Genomic DNA, 13898 nt, shown 5'->3' on the forward strand with positions numbered 1-13898 from the left:
AATAAAGTTGCTTCCATGAGGCCCCTCCTGGAATGCTCACTGCACAGTTTGTTGTGCTGGAGAAGCTGGTCCCTGTACTGCTGTGAAAGCTTTGCTGGGACGTGTTAATTTTTACAGTAATCCCTGTGACGAACTGGGACTGTTCTTACTGTGGTCTTTGAATGCTGACAGGGGAGTGTGGCTAGGATAGTCTGCATTGGGGGATGGGAGACTGACCGATGGAGAATACCTGAGCATGTAACATGAGAATCCAGGAAGGGGTTAGAGGCCAGGTGACACCTTTGCCAGGGAAACTGAACAAAGGCGGTGGGAGGGGTCACTGAAGGCAGAGTTTCAGGAGATGGCTGGGGAGATGGCTGGGAGGCAGATGGGGCTCTGACCTCCCAAGGGGGCTAGGGTGCCCTGGGAGCCCAAGATGGACCTAACCGAGGGGGGTCCTGTTGTCTGTGGCTGCAAGACCTGTCTTGGACTGTATTCCTGTCGTCTAAATAAACCTTCTGCTTTACTGGCTGGCTGAAAGTCATGGTGAATCACAGGAAGCCGGGGGTGCAGGGCCTTGTGTCCCCCCACACTCCGTGACAATCCCGTTCCTGGACCAATTGCTTTTAGTGGTTAGAATATTGCTTAACTAGCATTTAAGAATATACAGAAACTGTTTAAATCTTAATTTAGCATTTGAATTTAATAATATGCAAAGGTAGATAAAAAAGGGAAGCTGGAAAAGGAGGGCCTAGGCAAGTTGCGCCAGGAAAATGGTTTGAAAATACCTTCGGTGCAATCCAGAGGGGAAATAAACTGCTCCTCAGTTCAGAAGTGCTGTCTCTCTTTAAATCAAGACTAAAAGTAATCCCCAAGCAGGGATTGTTTTGATAGGATGAATTCCACAAGTGGAAGGGTAGTTTCAGAACCACAGACTAATCCCATTCAGTTAAAACACTGACATGACTGATGTTATTTGGGTTTGGAAAAGTTTTGCCCTCCAATGTCTATTTCTGTTTTCCAGAAGGAACTGAAGAGAACAAATACTAATTGCAAATAAAAGTCTGACCTATGCTGACAAGAGCATAGAAATCCAGACATGAGGATGATGCTTTTTACTTAAAGCTCCTTGTAATGCAAAGTTACTTGTCATGTGATGTAACACTCTTTGCACTGGCAGAGTTGGCCAAGACAGTCTAGCAGCGGGCCTGATTCAGTGCCCACTGAAGTCAATGTAAAGATTCCCATTTACTCTTTGGGCATTGGTGCAGGCCCAGACGGAGTATTTTTTTCTGAATTAAGAGGCTTAACTCCCCCACCCCCAAGTCTATCTCTACTCTGGCTTCCCTATAGTCTAGCAAGAGTTTCAGCCTTCGCAGCTTTTGGTAACCTTCTGCTTACTCACCTCAGTCCTTCCTTTTTATCTAGCCCATCCCTTCCCACCTTCTGGCCTGCCTGCCAGAGAGTTCACCAGGGAGTTAATCCCTCTCTGCAAGCTATTGGGTCTCTGGAAACTTTCAAAAAGGCTTTCATAACAAATGAAAGGGGGAAATTGCAGTATGCAACAGAAAAGGACCAAATCATTACAGTAGTACTGCTGTAAGTAAGCTCTAGTGGTTTATACCATTACTATTGGAATATTTTCATAGATTATCTAGGGGAAGAGGGTGTGAGACAGCCACAATTTACCACAGGCCTCACATGACCCAAATTGCACAGAGTCAAAATGGCACAGAGCATGTAGCTGTCAGGATATAGGATTGCTGCAGCCATGCACTGGTTTTGCTCCTCATAAGCAAGGGCAGAAGAGAAACTGCCGTCATGTGAGAACTTACCTAGGGAGAGAAGATGGTGGCTGCTCCTGTGGGACCCCAAAAGGCTCCCATCAGAGATCTCCCTCCTCTCTATCTTCAGCATGCGGTCACTTCTCTGCAGGCCTATGCTGCACAGATCTCCTGTCTTGTGTGCAGAGGCTCTCTAAGCAGCATCTCCTCCCTTGTTACAGAGCATGTTAGCCCCCTTATTAAAAAGTATTCTACACTTTTGTTTTAAATAAAGGGAAGCACTGCTTATATGTGCCCTGTCACAAGAGGACGTATTAACTGAGATACAGTGACAACAGGGGAGTAGGGAGGCATAACAGCAGTGAATGAGACAATGGCAGAGGTGAGAATAGTGGAGAAATAGCAAACAGGAATGGAGATGCACTCACAGTGTGGGAGGCAGTATCATCAGAAAAGGGGGCTCATGGGAAAGAGAGTGACATTGGGGCAATAGGGGAAGACAGTTAGTAGATATGGATAGGGAAACAGTGGTGTTGCCAGGTCATGGCCTTTGCCTCCTGATCAGTGTAACATTGTACGTTTCTACGTACAGAGTGCCTTGAAAGTGATATCCAAATGCTGACTGATTAATGGCTCATTTCTGGCATTTAGCCACGATCCCATGCTGAGGGTGATGCAGAGCCATTTAACTCCAGTGGGAGCACTGGGAGGCATTCTGCAGAAAAGGTGAAGGGAGCAATACCCCTTTAAGGGGTGAAGCACACTTCCTTCCACCTCCCTGGCTGGCCTGCATGGGGGTGGTGATTCTGGATAGCTGCATAAGGAGGCAGGGGTCCTTGTTTCCATATCCATGCAGGTGAATAAGGGCTAGCTACAAATTAGCCCTAAAAGATCTTATAGCATAACCAGTAGTTAGTAAACAGATATAATTACAGTGATGCCTCACAACTTGATCTCCAGTTTAGTCACTAATACTTTTAACTGCATTCTGGGTTCATTTGAATGTATATTATTATGGCTGTATTAAAATTGGCAAATGTTTCTGATGACAAGATCCTGATGTAAATGAGCATAGCTCCAGAATCTGGCCCAGTGAATTCACATGGTATAGAATCAGGACAGAATTTGGTTCTCTGTGTCCCTTGCATTTTTGTATTTGGACACAATGTAAATAATATCCTTGAGAAGTAAAGTCAAAATTATGCATAGTAAAGAAAACATTTTGTTGACAGAACATACATCCCAATGGGACATTTATGGCTTTACATATGTGCTATGTTATACATTTGCTTTACAATGTAAACTGATTGTATAAAAATATCTATATTATCACATTTTGACAATGCAAAGAAGTCCAATTTTTAAATGTTACCTTTGTGCTTTGCCTGTAGATGATTCCTTAAAAAAACAAAACAAAACAAAACAAAAAAAGTCAATGCATTATTTAAAACTTACGTCTGAAATTGTAACACTAATGCTATCAGATTTAAGGCCTTTGGAGAAGAGTCCAACATAGTTTACACACCACTGCACCTATTAATAGACCTGACTCCCTTTTCTTTCAATGTCAACCGTAACATTAATCCTTGTTTTAAATCATAGTGTCTCAAATATCAGCTGCCACTAGTTGCAGAGTTCTCTTTCAGTTTATATCAGAGAGCCCAATGGAGTCTTTTGAAGAACCCAGTCAGATTAGAAGGGATAACTTATTAGAAGTTCCTGCTTTAAATGACTCCCTTTCAGAAGATGAAGATATTAAAGGTACCCTTAAGCCTCGTTTCTCCCCCCTTCCCCGAAGGCGTAATTCTGCTTCTTCAGAAGACATGGAACCAGAACCCCCATCTACCATTGCAAGAAAAGTTTCATTTGCTGATGCATTCGGCTTTGATCTTGTGTCTGTTAAAGAGTTTAATACCTGGGACGTTCCAATCATATCACAAAATGATGACTTAGAAGTTAAAGTTTTAACTGCGGAGGAATATTTTCTCTCTCCACTGTTTATATTACCTGCATCACAAGAAGACCTTTTGCAAAAAGTGCGTGTACAGAAAGTACTGCTAGAGTCAATTGAATTCCTACCTGGGATAACATGTATGAAGGGCATTATTCGAGTTCTAAATGTATCTTTTGAAAAGTTGATATATGTGAGAATGTCACTGGATGACTGGCTAACTTACTATGACATCTTAGCAGAATATGTGCCTAATTCTTATGATGGTGAAACTGACCAGTTCTTCTTTAAGATTTCATTGGTTCCTCCTTATCAGAGAAATGGAGCTAAAGTTGAGTTCTGTATACGTTATGAGACATCTGTTGGTACATTCTGGGCAAACAACAATGACAAAAATTACATACTACTCTGTCATAAGAAAGAAACTGTGCAGGAGGTGGATGATGCATCTCACGAAGAGGCTACTGACAAATACATCAAAGGTTGCTTAAAGACATCGCCAAGCAGGTGAGGTGACTTCTTACTAGTTTTCACTAGTTTTCAAAGTCCTCAAATACAACAGTCACTATTTAAAAGTCAGCATTTTGTCAACAATAATCACACAGTATCTGAGGGGTAGCTGTGTTAGTCTGGATCTGTAAAAAGCGAAGTGGGTATTCACCCACGAAAGCTTATGCTCCAATACGTCTGTTAGTCTATAAGGTGCCACAGGACTTTGTCGCTTTTTAATAATCACACAGTTGTATCTGAGACACCAGTTTTTCCATATTTGAGAAAAGAGAATAATTGGTAACTTTGTGGTATCTGCTGTTTAATGCTGACTTTTTAACTGCAACCATTAAGCTTTGCTTCCACTTGTTGTCCAGGATTACTAAAACCATTCTGCTCAAGAACTGTTTTCAGTAAAGCACATACTTATTTAATACAATTGTGTTAAGCCATGAGGTCAAATGTTATTATTACTAAATATGCCACATTTGCTGTTGGTTGGGAAGGTAAATGTGGGTTCTGCAGCTACATAAAGTAATAAAAATTAAGGGGTAAACACTGATTTTAATCTCTACAGCACAGAATTACAATTAACATCAGTGGGAATTTGGCTGCACACTGAGGTGGGTTTATAGTCCCAAAAATTTTAAATTCAGTTCTTTGGCATATCAAAAACCTTTCTAAAGCAAAAAATATCCCCAGATTTGTTTATGATTTATGTCACAATAGGTGTGTACTGTGAATTCATATGGAATTTTCTAAATGTCATTACTAAAAACAAAAACCAGTAATGGTGTTTCAGGAAGCTAATAACTCAGGGAAGGGACTTGTTTCACTCAGAGCAGCTGGAACAATATTCTCTGTCATTGGCTGGGCTATGCCGCAGGCGGCCTGTAGTGAGATCTTCTTCCCCACAGTGATGGATATTTCTATGGGCACTGAAAAAATCCTAAACAGGCGAGAATACAAAGGAGATTAACAGTGACATACAAAAAAATAGACAAACACAGGCACATTAAAAGAAGTGAGGTTTATACTCACGAAAGCTTATGCCCAAATAAATCTGTTAGTCTTTAAGGTGCCACCAGACTCTTTGTTGTTTTTGTAGATACAGACTAACACGGCTACCCCCTGATACTATTAAAATAAGGCTTATCATGCAAATCTGTTGGTTTATTTTAAAACAATGTCTGCAGATATGTACTATAGTAACTAGAAAGCAAAAAGTTAATGGTTAAATTATGACTTAAACCCACAAACTCAAGGAAATTCAGAAATATATCTGAACTTCTGGATTCCTATTTAACTCAACCTGTTATACATAAGAAGAAGTCAGCTGAGGACCCTAACCCTGCAGATTGCTGCCAGACTTGAAGGGCAATACCTCTTCTATCTCTGTTACCCAACTGCTGTGATGAGCATCTACCACTCCCAGTTGTTTGCAATAACTGAATGGAAGAGCATGCAATGGGACTTAATGGTGCTGCAGCCATTAATTCTCTGAGTTCTCCTATGGCTTGCCTAGAATCAGGGTATGGGAAAGAAGCATATCATGCTATGGATTCTCCCTGCCATCCCTTTATATGCTAACTTCTGACATGGGATCAGACAGAAGAATGAAAAATAAGAAAAGAGGTAACATCCCATTTAGCCACCTTCCCCTCCAAAATGCCCCATGTGACTTCCATTATGGATTTGTTCCCTCCCATACCATGCAGCAGGGAACCACAGGGGATGTATGTTTTTGTGGTAATATAAATAAAATTCCTGTTGCCTCAGTCACATGAAGGTCCCTTTGCATGACATCAGCAAATTGCATTGACACCCACTTTAAATACCAGAGCAGCATAAAGAGGCCTTAGTGCAAATAAAAGCACTCTCAAAGGATCTATAGAATCTGTCTTAAAAATTCTCTCTGGTCCCTGAGAGACTGTGTGGGCCTGAATCTAATGTCACATCAGTGTGAATCCATGGACTTCAGGAGAATTACAATGTTCACTGGCGTGAGATCAGATTCAGGCTCTCTGGCTCCAAAAGCACTATTACTTACAGTGCATGCAGTATGTCCATAGCTAAGGGTTATTGATACCTAGTCATGAAAACAGGGAGTTTTATCCCTGTTACAAAACATTAGATGAGTTAAATCTCATCTAATGTGATTAGAGCGTTTTTTCTATCAGACAGACACCAAGGCCAAATTAATAAGAACATCTGGTCAACATTTTTGAAAATCAGGGCATTTACTCAGGTACCTACATATGGACTAACAGATGCTTAACGTTAGGGACAAATTTTAAAAGTCTTTAAATCTCATCTCAAAACATGGATAATTTGCCTGACGGATCATGCATCTTTCAGATACATAAGTATTTAAGAACTTTTTAAGAAAGGGATTTTTAACCAGATAGGTTTACCAACTGTGGGCCAAACCCTGCTTGCCTAATGCAGTGACTTCAGCGTGAACTACTTGTGAAAATAAGAAGAAAAGGATAGCATGCACTGTCAGAAATAAGTTACTGAGGATACACAATAGTGGCCCATCTTGTCACTTTATGGGACTACTCACATGAGTCAGGACTATTTGAGTCAGGGCAGGAATGGGCGGCCCTGCAACATCATTATTTTTAAGAAACTGGACCCCTCAACTTGGGCTCAACATACCATAATTTCATAATGAAAACTGAACCTCTTGACTTATAAAAATTGAAAAGCACCGGGGTGTGATTATCAGAAACACACAAGTGCTTTTGAAAATCCTGGCACAATACTATTCCTCCCCACACACACACTTCTGTACTTAAACATGGCTAAACAGATCTGTTCTAAACTTTTTGCCTTCCTCTGTATCCTTCCATGCTGAGATTCAATCAAACATGAATTTTAATATCTGATGTATAACACCTTTCAAAAACTGTATCAGAATTGACAGTGTAATATGTAGAAAAATGTCTTGCTATAATAGGATGCTTTTACAAGCCTCAGAAATCATTTATATTCAATGGAGTTTTGAATAGTTCAAAAACTGATTCAACGGAGTTTTTATAATGCACGTTATTTGCTTTTTATTTGTTGGCCTGTTTGAGATTGTGCATTTGCCTTACAAAGTCCCATAAGTATACAAGTCATAGAAAGGGGAAAAGAATATTAAACTCAAACTAATTACATTCTAGCATTTAATAATTTGAAGGTGAGCATTTAGAAAAGAGAACAGTTGGAAAATGCATATGATTTGAATCACATGCATCCTAACAGATTAACAAATATAGCATTGTATAAGCAATAGTTGAAGTGAAAATTGACAAATTGTGCCACTCACTCGGGTATCTTAACTCCATTTTTCTTAAATAGAAGGTGATTTCCTACTAGTTCCATTAGACTGTACCTAAGAAAATTGTCTGTAATACATAGTATCTGATGAGCTGTGGAAACACTTTCAGTAAGGCACAATTTGTATTATATTTCAAAAAGGCACAGACAATGAATCTGAACTATGGCCCTTGGTCCTAGAGTTTCATATATGATTGTGTTGTGGATTGATGCTAATACTGTCTTTGGTCATTATTTGCCTGAAGTCGTTGGAACAGTGGTAGCAAGCATAAGAGAGATGTGGCTGATTGGCATAAATATTATGCCAAGAAACAGATATGGAAACAGTTGGAGTACATGTAAGCATCAATGCAGTGTAATTCATGATGGCAGTGTGTGCACATTTGGCTCCCTACCCTCTTTGAAATGGCTGGTAGATACTGTTATTTTTATCATGACTGCTAGAGAGATCACCCACTTGCTTCTCTCGCTCTTTCCCCAAAATGGTACTTTTTAAATTGATGGTGCAGTTCAATAAGCTGATTGATTGATTTCTTGCTTTCTTTCCTAGAAGTAGATTCTTAATTGTTTTATTGTAGCATTCTTCAAGAGTTAATACATCAATTGACTTTTCTCTGTGGACTGTCTGAAGTGATGCTAGTTTGAAACAGAAGCAAAAATAAGGACAAAGTTTAGGGTGAAGGCTATGTTATACGTAGTGAATAGGTGAAAGTTTAAAGGGTCAGATTTGATGGTCCATTTTGTCTATTTTGAGTTGCATAAGTGCAGAGTGGCCTTAAAGCTGCTGTTGATAGCTGGTGGTGAGTCTTCCTGCACAACTGTCTGCTGGTGGGCAGCTAGCAGAAGGTGCTCTGCTGGCTTCTGCTCCAGCTGCTCCCCAGTCCTGGCAGAAGTGAAAGAAGGCGGCATATTGGGGACATAACGTGTTAGAGCTCCCCGGTGCCCAATCCTCTGCTGGCATAAGGTCCCTGAGGGCCAATGTTGTTTCTTTGCAGCTCTAGCCTGTGCCAGGGTCAGACAGTCCTGCATCAATGAGCTCCAACCAATTCCCTGTGTCTTTGCCTCCCCATCTGAGTGTGGCTGGGAGGGAGTGGAGAATCAAGTCTGGAAGAACCTGAGAACTACTCTAGAGCATGTTTGCTCCAGGAGTGTTGGTACAATGTCAAGATGCCATATATAAAAGAAGGGATTTAAATTATGTTTTCTTTTTAATCTTTGCTTTTGATTATTGTACATCACAATCAGAAACAGGGAAACAGTGAGTGAAAAAGGTATTAAAACATGAGCTTCCTGCTTTGTGTACAGCTGTTTAATCTCAAGGTTGTTATGGAAAATCTTAAATCGTAAGTGTACACCTCGGTCAACATACAGATATGGGGATTTGACTAAAGCTTATTACTATTATTAGGGAATGACTATATTCACATTTCTTATCATGACAGCAGCTGTTCCCTACTGCTGTTAGAGCAGGCTGTCCATTCACAAGGAGCCAGCTGAAAGAGCAGCATTACTGCTGTTGTCAAGCCAGTCCTGATGTTCCCAGCTTGCTCTCTATATTCTTCCTACCACTACAGGTCAAAATCTGTGGAGGGCAGTTCCCACAGCTAGAGTGGTCATGCCTCCAGTAAGAGTGATGATAACATGCTCACGGAGCCCAGTCTTGCCCCCATTAAAGTCTATGATAGTCAGAGCCTACAGTTCCATCATGCCCTGGCTGTGGAATTCACTCCTTGCCACAAAATTGTGCTCATGCATCCAAGGTTTCGTTTAAAAAAAAAAATGCTATTTCTAGCTCTCATGGTTTTGAAGCAAACCTTGAAAATGTGAAACAAGTGCAAAACACTGCAGTGTTGCCTTCCTGAGTCTGCAGATAGCCTGAAACAATGTATCTGAGAGCTGTTCATTTTAGCAGAAAAATCTAGCTAATATGCCTACACCACTGTCCCAAATAGGTTCCTAAGCCTTCTCAAGTACCAAAACAACCAATGTCCAACTACCTACCTGCCAAAATTTGCAGCTTCCACCCCCATGCGTGCCAGGTTTGTATAATTTTTGGTGGTGCCCAGAATGGGTCCAAGCAGAGCCGTCTCGTCCATAGGACAGACTGGGGCAACTGCCCTAGGCCCTGCGTTTTGGGGGCCCCGCACTTCAGGGGGACGTGGGGTCCGGGGTGGCCTGTGGGGTTAATGGCACCAGCAGAAGTGAGCAACCCAGACCCAGCCCGCCCCACTCCGCTCTGCCCCGACGGCTCATGGCATCACTTGGGGGAGGGGGCGGAAGCCGGAAAGAGGTGGGGCGGGATCTTGGGGGAAGGGGTAGAATGGAGATGGGGAGAGGGCGGAGCAGGGGCAGGCTGGGGCCGGGTCACTTGCTGCTGCCATCCCAGAGCTGTTCTGTCCATAGGATGGACTAGGGCAACCGCCCCGGGCCCTGTGATTTGCGGGACCCTGTGCGTCAGGAGGACGTGGGGTCCAGGGCAGCCTGGGGAATTAGTGGGGGGCCTGGCTCCAGCAGCTGCAAGTGACCCCTGTTCTGCCCCCTCCCCGCCCCCATTCCACCCCTTCCCCCAAGCCCCCACCCCTACCTCATCTCTTTCCGGCTTCCACCCCCTCCCCTGAGTGACGATGGGAGCTGGCGGAGTGGAGTAAAGCGGGGTGGGATGGGACTGGCTGCTGCCGGCACCAGGCCCCCCACTAACTTCCCAGGCCGCCCTGGACCCCGCATCCCCCTGAAGTGTGGGGCCCCCCAAAGCACGGTAAGCCCATACATTGGTGGAGCCGGGCCCATGTTCCTAAATATTGATGGAGCATGGACACCAAGGGCCCATATAACTCACTGCTTAACTCCACCCTGACAACTTTTATTTTGAAATTTGGCATCGTCATTACAAAAGTTTGCAGCATATTCAAAAGTGAAGTCTGGGGATAGAAAAATTAATGTAATGAACCAACAAAATAAACAACATATCGCTAAGGGCTACAGTGCTGACTGCTATTCATTTTCATATATAATTGTAAACCTATTTTTGGTCTGCTTCTATAATGACCACACCATCTCCATCAGGATAGACTTTCTTTTTAGGTTTGGGTAATTGGTACTGTAAAGTATGAGAAATATTGGTCATGGTGGAGTTTGCTTGTGTGAAACTTGATTAAAAAAGACAGGTGTTTTGCAATTTGACTATCTTTTCTCAACCATACTGATTTTATTACTTAAGTGGCCAAATCACCTAACTTAGTTCTTTGTACATTATTTATTTTTAATTTTACATTTAGGCATGTTGAACTGTTTAAGTGTGTGAGACTCTTCTGCAGCCACTATAATTTCATTGGCTTCTTTAGGCGATATCACTATATTGACATTTATAATTACTATGGCCCTGATCCTGCAACATCCACATGAGTAACTTTATGCATCTGGGTAGTCCCTTTGAACTTCATGGGACTTCTCATGTGTGTAAGTGTTTGCAGAACTATGGCCTGTGTCTGCAAGCTTTCATGCCACTGCTTAAGGATTTTAGGACAAATGGAAATATACTGCTGAAATGAACGGTTGTACTCCATTGTTCATTGTCTCTATTGTCTGTCAAAGTCCGTTTGCCCACTGAACTAACATCATAATGAACATTTCAATATTGTCTTCGACCCACCATTCATGTGCGGTTCATAAATGTTCTTTAAATACAGTCTCAAAAAACTGGAAAGTTGTCATTATTTCAAATCCAGCCTAGTTCAGTACTAATCAAAAATTATTAGTAACCTGATGGCTGTTCAGTGAACTGTTTTATGGTCTCAGTCCAGTTGTCAGCTGGGAAGTGTCCACATCACAAGTTATATTTTTCTGTATCTATGAGTAAACATTTAAAGTGTCTAAAATTTGTTTACATGAAACACAGCCTGGCAGCACGAGAGACAGATTTAATTAGTGGGTTTGTTACTAGAGTCACTCTAGCTGTTTATTCTGATGAAGAATTTTGAGTCATGATCCAGCCACAGCCTTCTGGCTCTGAAGCTGAAGACAATAGATTTCAATTGCTTTGAAATAATTACTGAAGGCTAACCACATATAATTTTTAAACATAAAACTTGGATTCCCCTGCCAAATAGAAGAAGGGAAAAATAAGTAAAATAGGCACTTTAACAGCTAAATACGGCCCATGTCCTGGGATGAGGGAAGGGGAAAGACAGCTACAAAAATGAGAACAAGCAGCCATGTCTGTGCTAGGAATGGCTATCTAGTCCATAATCCTTCAGTGGCACACAAGAAAATGTTGGGTGATGTGGCTGGCTAAGGTGTCAATGCCCAATAGGGGCATGGTTTTCTGGATATCTCTAGCTGGTGTATGTCCTCAGCTGCAAGAACCAGCTGACTTTGTGACTAGAGCAGGGCAAGAAACAGTTTTCTTGTCTTGGAGACTTTGTTTCCTTTCCTGAATTGGGATAACAAAGCAAAATCTCAAAAATGTTAGTGAATCAACAACTTCCCCTCCCCAACAAAAAAATTGGGGGCAAGTCAACATTTTGTTTTGATTTCGATCATATATATATCTTATGTATTCGGTAAATTTCAAAATGAATAATCATCATGAACCAAACCAAAACAAAACATCCAACACTGTTTTTTTTTCATTTTGAACATGTCATAATAGGATGTTTTGACAATTCTCAATCTTTTCTTTCCAAAATTTCTTTGAGATGAGAAGTTTGTTGAAACAGATACTTTCCCACAAACAGTTTCAGTTTTGACAAATCACCATTTTGCAATGGGGAAAAAAAGAAAAGCTTTTTCTTGAAAAACTCCCCACCAACTCTAATGACCAATTATTTGTCCGTGGTGCCTGCTGACAGCAGTAGCAAAGAGTACTGTACCAGACTGCTGCATTCAATGCTGCCCTGCACCACTAGGACTTCTTGTGAATTAGACACAAGAGTCAGAACCTCCGCTCCCCTTTGCTATGTGTAAGGGGACTGTTGCCCCCTTACTAACATTCAGTGGGGGTGTTTTGGTTTCTAGCTCCCAGCACTAAAAGGGGAGGGGTCGATGGGAAATCAGGATCCTGAGACTGACAGTCCCCAGGAACAATGGCGAGAGGCCAATGCTCCAGGTAAGCCTGATTGACAGGGCAGGCAGGCTAATCAGCATGACAGGAGGCCAGGGTGGGTCCCGTCCTCCGTGTGAGTTGGAATTGCCTGGGTCAGACAGAGTGGGGCCGAGCTAAGGAGAGAGCAGGGGCCCGAGCTAAGCTGGGGAGCAGAGCTGCAGCCCCAAAGCCAGAGCACAGCCCAGAGAGAGCAGAGCTGCAGCAACCAGAGCCAGAGGGGCCAGACAAGCAGCCAGGAAGCAGGTCAGAGCTGGGAGCAGAGTCACAGAAGCAGCCTGCAGAGCAGAGCTGTGCTGGGGGCAGAGCTGCAGCAACCAGAGCCAGGGAGGCCAGAGAAGCAGCCCAGGGAGCTGAAGGCAGAGCAGCAGCAGCAGCCGTGCTGAGGCAGAGTGGAGCTGGAGCAGTCCGGAGCTGGGGCTGGAGCAGTCCGGAGCGTGTGCAGTCCGAGTGTGGTGAGCAGCTGGGAAGAGTGAGGGGGACCCTGGGCAGTGGGCCCAGCACAGGGAGACGCCTCAGCCAAGAGGCCTTGCAGGCCAAACTTGCAGGGGGATCATAACCCCGACCGGGCGGGGGCGAGGCTGGGAAGAAGGGTCCTGCCACCTAGAGCCTGAGAGCGTGTGGCCACCACCAGAGCAAGTGTCCAACCCACAGCGTCCCTGCAGCACAGACAGGGCCTGAGAAGCAGGCCTGGGACCTACAAGGAACAGACTGAACTGCCCTGACGTTCCAGAGACACTGTTTGTAATGTTCCCTGCCACAGAGCGGGGTGATGTGTTTTCCTTTAACCTTTCCCATTTTTCCTTATTCTTTTTTAAAATTAATTGTTAATTAAACTACTTGTATTTGCTTTAAATTGTATGGAATAATCAGTGGGTCAGGGAGGTGCCCAGTGCAGAGAGAGTACCCCGGAGTGGGGACACCCTAGCCCCTGTCCTAGGTGACCACAGCAGGGTTGGGGGTCGAGCCCCCCAGAAATCCTGGGCCCAGCCTTGTTGGGGTTACGAGGACTCAGCCAGACAGGAGAGTGGAAGGGGAGCCCTCAAGGGCAGGGAGGCCTCTGGGTAAAGGAAGTGGGAGCGGGGACTCAGATCCTTTCGCTAGTCCACTTCACCGGGGTAGTGCAGAAGCCAGGAAAGTTCCCCACAATAGCGGGACCATTCCCCCGCTTACATATGCAGGCTGTTGGGTGCATAGGCAGGTATTTGGACGTAAAATATCAGAGTTTACAATGGTCCTTGTGGCAAAGTTCCTGAAAATGAGTGTATTA

The 13898-nt window shown here is 43.3% G+C and overlaps 1 protein-coding gene across 1 annotated transcript in view; it reads left to right on the forward strand.

Annotated features, from left to right (window-relative positions):
- Positions 1 to 3403: 3403 nt before the first annotated feature.
- PPP1R3A (protein phosphatase 1 regulatory subunit 3A) overlaps positions 3404 to 13898 on the forward strand; it is a 44279-nt gene continuing 33784 nt past the window's right edge. Inside the window, exon 1 of the mRNA XM_054023954.1 lies at positions 3404 to 4221. Within this exon, the coding sequence (XP_053879929.1) occupies positions 3428 to 4221 (794 nt within the window). The 5' untranslated portion in view covers positions 3404 to 3427. The remainder of the gene's footprint in view (positions 4222 to 13898) is intronic.

The sequence above is a fragment of the Malaclemys terrapin genome, chromosome 1 (assembly GCF_027887155.1).
Source record: "Malaclemys terrapin pileata isolate rMalTer1 chromosome 1, rMalTer1.hap1, whole genome shotgun sequence".
In the NCBI taxonomy this organism is placed as follows: Eukaryota; Metazoa; Chordata; order Testudines; family Emydidae; genus Malaclemys; species Malaclemys terrapin.